The 8,093-nt window shown below is 37.5% G+C and overlaps 1 protein-coding gene across 2 annotated transcripts in view; it reads right to left on the bottom strand.

Annotated features, from left to right (window-relative positions):
* The window catches only part of SERPINB7 (serpin family B member 7), a 29,850-nt gene extending 22,649 nt beyond the window's left edge, over positions 1-7,201 (bottom strand). Inside the window, exons 1-3 of one of the 2 annotated variants that reach the window (XM_044657911.1) lie at positions 7,028-7,201; positions 4,809-4,850; positions 3,316-3,429 (exon numbers count right to left, since the gene is read on the bottom strand). In XM_044657911.1, the coding sequence (XP_044513846.1) occupies positions 3,316-3,429; positions 4,809-4,850; positions 7,028-7,201 (330 nt within the window). Of the gene's footprint in view, positions 1-3,315; positions 3,430-3,757; positions 3,761-4,808; positions 4,851-7,027 lie in introns of both variants that reach the window. The other variant, XM_044657912.1, reaches the window with a different exon arrangement.
* Between the last annotated feature and the right edge of the window lie 892 nt (positions 7,202-8,093).

Below are 8,093 nucleotides of genomic sequence, written 5' to 3'. Positions count from 1 at the left end.
AGAGAAATGCAAATCAAAACAACTCTGAGGTATCACCTCACACCTAGCAGATTGGCTAAAATGAAAGAAGGGGAGAGAAATGAATGCTGGAGGGGATGTGGCAAAATTGGGACATTAATGCATTGCTGGTGGAGTTGTGAACTGATCCAGCCATTCTGGCTGGCAATTTGGAATCATGCTCAAAGGGCTATAAAAGAATGCCTGCCCTTTGACCCAGCCATACCATTGCTGGGTTTGTACCCCAAAGAGATCATAGATAAACAGACTTGTACGAAAATATTCATAGCTGCGCTTTTTGTGGTGCAAAATTGGAAAAGGAGGGTATGTCCTTCAATTGGGGAATGGCTGAACAAACTGTGGTATATGCGGGTGATGGAATACTATTGTGCTAAAAGGAATAATAAACTGGAGAAGTTCCAGGCGAACTGGAGAGACCTCCGGGAACTGATGCAGAGCGAAAGGAGCAGAGCCAGAAGAACTCTATACACAGAGACTGACATTCTGTGGTAAAATCGAATGTAATGGACCTCTGAACCAGCAGCAATGCAATGACCCAGGACAATTCTGAGGGATTTATGGTAAAGATGCTGCCCACATTCAGAGGAGGGACTGCAGGAGAGGAAACATATAGGAAAAACAACTGCTTGAACGCATGGGTTGGGGTGGACATGATTGGGGATGTGGACTCGAAACTACCACACCAATGCAACTACCAACAATTTGGAAATTGGTCTTGATCAAGGACACATGACAAAACTAGTGGAAATGCGCATGGGTAGGGGAGGTGCGGGGGGGGGGGGTTGAAGGGGAAAGGAGGAGCATGAATCATGTAACCATGTTAAAAATGAATATTAATAAATGTAAAAAAAAATGGTAAAAAAAAAGTATTTATATATGTATATGTACATATATATTCTCTATATGATTATTTGTATCTCTGATTAGAATATGAGTACCTTGAGAATACGGATTATTTCATTTTCACATTTGTATCTTCAGCTTCTATCACACTACGTGGAATACAGTAGCTGCTTATTGATGGATGACTTTAAGCCTACATATATGATGATGACTTAGATTTTCCCAGGACAATCCTAATTTCAGGAAAAGTAAATACATTTTTTAAATTCTTACCTTAGAATCAATACTGTGTATTGCTTCCAAGGCAGAAAAGTGGTAAGGGCTAGGCAACAGGGATTAAGTGACTTGTCCAGGGTCACACAGACAGGAAGTGTCTGAGGCCAGATTTAAACTCAGGATCTCCCATCTTCAGGTCTGGCTTTCCACCCACCGAGCCACCCACCTACCCCCAAATGTAAATATACTTTTAGTAAGGTTTTGCAAATGGAATATCATTTGTCAGTTTATGCCAGATTTGGAGAAGAGAAAATCTGGTCCCTCCACACTTCGACACAGGAAAGTGAAACAGTGCTTTTACATGATTTATGGATATTACCCATTTAAAGAATGTCAAGGCCCCCAGGCCTAGATCCCCAGGATCCCAGAATGGACAATGCACAATACAAAGAGGGCATGATATCCTAAATCCCCTAAATGGCATATGATACAGAAATGGCGTTCACTGTTTTCTAAGTTCAGTTATCATACAATTCTGGGTTTTGAGCCTTGATATGATAATGCTTTGTCCAGTGAAATACTAGACAGTTTTGTTTTGTCCTTTTGGATATAGCTATATTAGAGAGATGTGACTTGTTTTCAGTGACCTCACTCCCCCTCTATCTAACCCAGGGAGGGCATTCATTGAGGATTAACATTTAATTTTCAAGAGCAAATATCTTCTTTAACAGCAGATAATGACTGGATGGTCATCAGTCAGTTCATTTTTTAAAAATGTATTAAGGTTTCTTCAAGTCATATTCCCAGGATTTTCTCAGGGACAGGTGTGGATATTTGTACTTCTAAATTTCCCACCTCCTGTTCTATTTACTATCAGATCCTGAGATGATTGACTGTAGCAAATTACTACTTTCGTTCCCAGGTAAGGTTTTTTTAAACCAAATGCATTACCTCCCATCCCCTCAGGAAAGGTGTGTCTCTTAGACAATAAACTTAGACTTAACCTAAGTGGATTCTAAAAGGGAAGCTTGAAGCTTAGCACCTTATTATTATTAGTAGGGTGTGTGGAGTAAGCATCTTATCTCCCTCCCTTCCCTCAGCCCCATCCACATCAATCATTAATCCAGAGCTAAGAGGAAAAGCTATCCCAATAGAGAATCCCATGTTTCCATGCCAGAGGGGACATACAAACCTTGTGATATTCACGTCTGAAACCGTAATAATGGGAAAACCAACTCTGAGAACCATACCTGGAATTCCATCTTTAGTGTTCCTTTTGTTGTTCATTTATTCCTGTTTTGTACAACTCTTCATGATCCCATGGTCCATAGCTATTCGAGGGATATTTTTGGAAAGAATATTGGAAGGGATGGATCCAGTGGATCCTTTTGTCAGGGAATTAGAGGTCAAGTCTCTTGCCCAGGGTCACACGTCTAGGAAGTGTCTGAAGCCAAATTTGAACTCAGGTCTTCCTGACTCCATACCCAGCACTCTATCCATTTAGTCACTTAGCTGCTTCTTAGGCATATAGAAGCTAAGTGATTTGTCCAAACTCATACAGCTAGGAAGTATCTGGGGCTTGATTTGAACTCAAGTGTTCCTGACTTCAGGACCAGAACTACTGAACCATAACTGCTTCTGGTGTTCCTTTAGACTTCCCTAAATTACCCTTTTCCTTCCATATGGCTCAAGAAACTACTACTCATTAGAATGCACACTAAATAACACTAAATCATTTACATATAGGGTATCCCAAGACTCAGTGCAATTTAAAGCTTAAACTTTAACATACAATCCAGGATGTCCCAAAAGTCTTAGTACAGTTTAAAGTTTTAATAACTGTTATTTTTTTCACAATCTTGTGAAGTAAAAAGTACAAGTGTTACTCTCCCCATATCATAGTAGAAAAAAAGAGAAACCCCAAGAAGGTAAATGGCATACCTAGGTTCATATACCTCAAAACCATATTTTTTTACATCAGTGAGCGAGGTAGTAGTACAAGTATAATTATTCCTATCTTATTGATGGAGAGCCTGAGGTTCAGAGCAGTTTAGTGACTTCCTATAGTCCCAAAGTTCAAGCGACTTCTCCTGAGTCAAGCTCCAGGGCTCTTTCCATTTAAAATTGCCAAAACTAATTATGAGAAGCATTAAATTATCTTATAAATAACCTTTTGGGCAAATATTAGTAATAATAATAATAACAATAATCCGTTAAAGTAAAAACAACTCAGCTTACCTCATGAAAATCAAATATCTTTTCTGCAAACAGACCACTGGCTATGTTGAGTTGATATTCATTTCCAGATGTATTTATTTCTGAGAGAAGTGTTTTCATCTGAGACTGGAGTCCCTGGGTGTTGCCAGATTATTATTAAAAAGATAAAGACAAGTAGTTAATTCATTCCTGGAATTGGAAGATACACATATGTAAATAACTACATATATTTACAGAATGCTACTAAAGGGTGGAAGCACATTCATGGAATCATTAGGCAATATAACCTCATATGTAACCATTAAGAAATCAATACTGTGAGAAAATTATGGGAAATTGAGTGGATTAGTAGAGCAAGTGGTTAACTGTGGGAACTGAGTGAACCACATTGATTCCATCTGTGACTCAGTTCTGGAGCTAGCCTAGTTCCCTCTTCATTCAGGTATGGGCCCAGTCCAAATACTGACTTGTGAGAAAAGTTTATTTATTTGTGGGAATTGGGAAAATACTTTGTTGGATTGTTTGGACCTAGCCCTGAACGGCTAGGAAGCTGTGTCACCTGTTCCTGAAGTTTAGAGACCCTTAATAACTAAGGAACTCGGTTATGTTGACCAGAAATGCAATTGTATCCGGAGAGTGATGCAAGGAATTTCTCATAAGTGTATATCTCAAGGAACCTATATGTCTCATCTGGAAATAGGCCCCATACTGCTCAGTTATTATTTCCATGTTCCTTTGACTGTTCACAGATAATTGGGGAAGAGTGGGATACATCTTTTTCTGAATTCAGGGAATTGGGCTTATTCGCTCGCTCTCTCCCAACTTGGAAAGTCTCTAATCTTTCATCAAATTAAAAATCAGAGCACCTACTGTTGTATCATTTCCTTTTAATTAATTGCTCTTATTAAATTAATAGTTTTTCCATATATAAAAAATTTTATACCCCTGTATTTGGGATCCAGCCCCAGGCTGTGGAAGTGTCCTGGTCCCAGTTGCTTAAGTAATCAGTGTGCATTGATTAATAAGCCAATATGCTCAGAAGGTCAAACTTTTGTCTCCTCAGTTATTTCATCTTTTGCTCATTATGATGCTGAACTCAAAATGAATACGGTTTAAGTTGCAGTCAGTTGTTTGGATATAATTCCTTCGGGTCAATTTGCAAAATCTACAAATTGTTGAAGTAGTAAAATTTGCCTTTACTATGAAGAATTGACATCTCTATAGCATCTTGTTTAATCTCATTTTGTCTTCACTAATGACAAGTCTATTAACTAGCGATTTTCAAACTTTATTAGAATCGAATTGAAAGATTACATTTTTAAAATTTATTCTTTTTAGTTTCAGAGAGATGAAAAACAAACAAACAAAATTCCAGCCATCTAGAACTATGGTTTCCAAGCAGGGGAAGAGGAAGAAGAAGAAAAAGAAAGATTTCTTTCAAATTAATCACCCATCATACAACATACTTTGCTTCTTTTCATGGAAATTTTTCAAATAAAATGTCATATGTTTACCTGAGAATTTGAAGATCCTTGGTCATTCTGAAAATGAAGCACCTGCAATTAGAAACACAAAGAATATGACACTGCTTAAGAGAAGTCAGTGATGTTATCATGAGTGATACAAATTACTACAGACAGTCAAGAAGCTTTTTTAAACCAAAAATAAAAATCACCCTTTTCCAGTGAAAAGTTTTAACAGATGTAGCAGCAGTCATAAAACTGATAGTCAGAAATCTTTCCCAAACTTAATAGCATCCTAGGAATCATTTAACTTTTATTTATCTATTTTTAAAACATTCCTTGGGAAGAAGTAGGATAGAGGAGAGAAAAACATTGGGCATACTTTCTGCTATTATCCATTTTATTTGGGAAGATCTTGAAATTGTGTATGGAATAGGGTGCAGCTTAGTGGATAAAGAGTCAGGTCTGGAGTCAAGAGGTCCTATGTTCACATCTAGCCTCAGATCCTTCTCAGCTAGGTGGCGGTGGGCAGGTCACTTAACCCCAATTGCCTAGCTCTTTCTGTTCTTCTGTCTTGGAACTGATACTTAGTAATGATTCTAAGACAAAAGGTAATAATTTTTAAAAAGAAAAAAGTTGTCCGTGGGCTTTGTTCTGTGGTTCCATGTTAGCACTGCCTTTATCACCAATCCTATCTTCTTTATCACTCCCTCAGCTCATTTTCTGTGTGTGTAAACTAATGGATATTGGGCTGGCTGGCCTCTGAAGTACTTTCCAGAACTAATCTTCAATCCTGCAACTTTTAGATTCTATGATCTGTGTTTTATTGAAATTACCAGAGAAGACACAGTCATAGACAAGCCTTAAATTATGTCCTAACCATTGGTATCAAATACTTGGCACTTCAAAGCTGCACCAGGCGGGTCCATTCAGGTCCATTTCTGCATTTGATCAGAGTACAAGACTTCTGTGTGTTATCACCAGAAGCATTAAGCCTTCATAGAAACACTTATAAACTGATTCACTCTAAATCCAATATCAGGGGTCATGGAAACTAAAATTGGCTGAAATTGAAATTATATACACATAAAAAAACCAAATGATTAAAGATTATCACTCTTTATACCTCTGACTCCATGAGTGGCACTGGATAGTTGTTCACTCTGCTAACCCTTAGTGTCAGCTTTAGTTAAAGGTAATAGTTATGATAATAACAATAGCTTGCATTTATAGAGCACTTTAAGGCTTGCAAAGCAATATATATATGTGACACACATATATATTTATAATTAATCTTCACCATAACCCTATGAGCTAGTTGCTATTATTATTTCCATTTTAAAAATGAGGAAACTGAGGCTGAGGGAAATTAAATTGCTTTCGCAGAGTCATACAACTGGTAGATGTCTCAGGCAGGATTAAACTTGGGTTTTAATTCCAGGTCCAACATGGGCAAGTTCATCTCTCCAAAAGAATCCAAGCATTACTCTAGTTCTCAGGTGTTGTTGCTAGGGAGCACAGTTTTTAAGAGCTAAGTGTGTTAGACCTGTGAAAATTTAATTCCATCATCTTTATTTTAAGACATCAACAGATCAAGGCTCAATATCCAAAAGTATGGGAGGTATCTATGTGAAGTAAAGTCACAGATATTCACCATCAAAGTATAGCGTCACCTTAACATTCAAATAGTAGAGCTCCTGAACCAGACAGCCCACTGATTTTTAGATGGCAAGTTTCTTGGGGGAGGAATGGTGCTCTCACTTTGAGTACAGAGCCTGACAGCGCCATATATATTGTGCCTATAAGTTAAATAAAAACTCTTAGATGATGAGGACAACAGAAGGATAAAATGAACTAATATCTTTCTGGAATAAATTGTATTAGTGGTGCCTGAAGTATGCATCAGATGGAAAGCATTTGGTATCTTTAAACAAGGATTTCATTGGTTTTTAAATAAAATACATGTTCTTCTACCATTCTAACCTTACTCTTCAAGGCGCCTGAATGAGGAGAGCAATCTTGAGATTCTATGAGATTCCAGGCTTCCTCTCCACTTTAAATTGAGCACTCAAAAAGGAGTCCTTTTCCAACACAGAGAAGTAAACTCTGGTGCTACAGGAGAATATGACACCTGTCCCTCTGCAGTCAGCTAATTTCCGGACTCTAATTCTTAGGCACAAAATTTGAGGGGGGAAACAATCTGGAAGACCGATGAGCTGCAAAAGATATGTCTAAAGGCACAAACATGGGTCTGTATATCAGAAATTTACCTTATCAATTTGCTTTGCACAATCACCTCTGGAACCCATTCGCACCAGGGATAGAGCAATGAAGATACTCAGGGGAGAAAAGAAGACGTTGCCATTGCTATTTCCTTGACTGGTGTTCATCTCTTTGAAAAAATCAAAGCAAAATTCTGCATTTGCTGCAGCAAGGGAGACCATTGTGAAACTGAACACAGTCTACAAGGAGAAAAAAAAAGGAAATTTAAAAAACAATATTATTTTCAACCACATTTTCTCTATTTCTCTGAGCCTTCATTTCCTCACATTTAAGTTTAGCAAAAAGTTTTACTTATTTCACAAGGTCTTATCAAAAATCAAATGAAATAATATCTTTAACTATAAGACACTCTGCACACCTTAAAGTTTTAAAAAAAGTAAAAGTAGAAACTAATGAAATAATGATATAACAAGAGTCTAGGTTGGCACCCAGCTGTAATAAATGCTAGTGAGGAAGCTGAAGTAGGCTGATCTCTTGAGCTCCAGAGTTCTGAGCTCCAGTAGACTATATTGATAAGGTGTCCACAATAAAATCAGTATTGACATGATGAGCCCCCAATGTTGTAGAACAATAAGACTGTCAAAGAAAGAGTGAATTAATCCAGGTCATAAACAGAGCATGTCAAAACTCCTATCTAGTCAGGAGCAAGACTGCATTCATGAGTAGCCCCTTCATTTCCAGCCTACACTAGATAAATCCAGTCTTTAAAAGAAAGAAAGAAAGAAAGAAATGATACCAAAATGATAGCCTGATGGCTCCATGAGTATCCATTAAAAGACCTAGAGGAAAATCTTTAGCTAAGTGGGCAGATACTTCTAAGTATGATGAACAAAAAAGATACGGATGAGGGTTCCAAGGGATTGTGACCTACACTGATAATCAAAGTACCCCATCAAAGTACATCATCATCATTGTTAGCATTAATATAAAATTCTAAGGTTTTTAAAGCCCATAACTAATATGATCTGTTTATAACTACCCAGGGAAATAGATACTATTATTATTATCATCATCTCCATATTACAGAGAAGGAAACTGAGGCATTGTTGTCCA

Source organism: Gracilinanus agilis, chromosome 1 (genome assembly GCF_016433145.1).
Source record: "Gracilinanus agilis isolate LMUSP501 chromosome 1, AgileGrace, whole genome shotgun sequence".
In the NCBI taxonomy this organism is placed as follows: domain Eukaryota; kingdom Metazoa; phylum Chordata; class Mammalia; order Didelphimorphia; family Didelphidae; genus Gracilinanus; species Gracilinanus agilis.
This window is presented reverse-complemented; position numbering and strand designations above follow the sequence as displayed.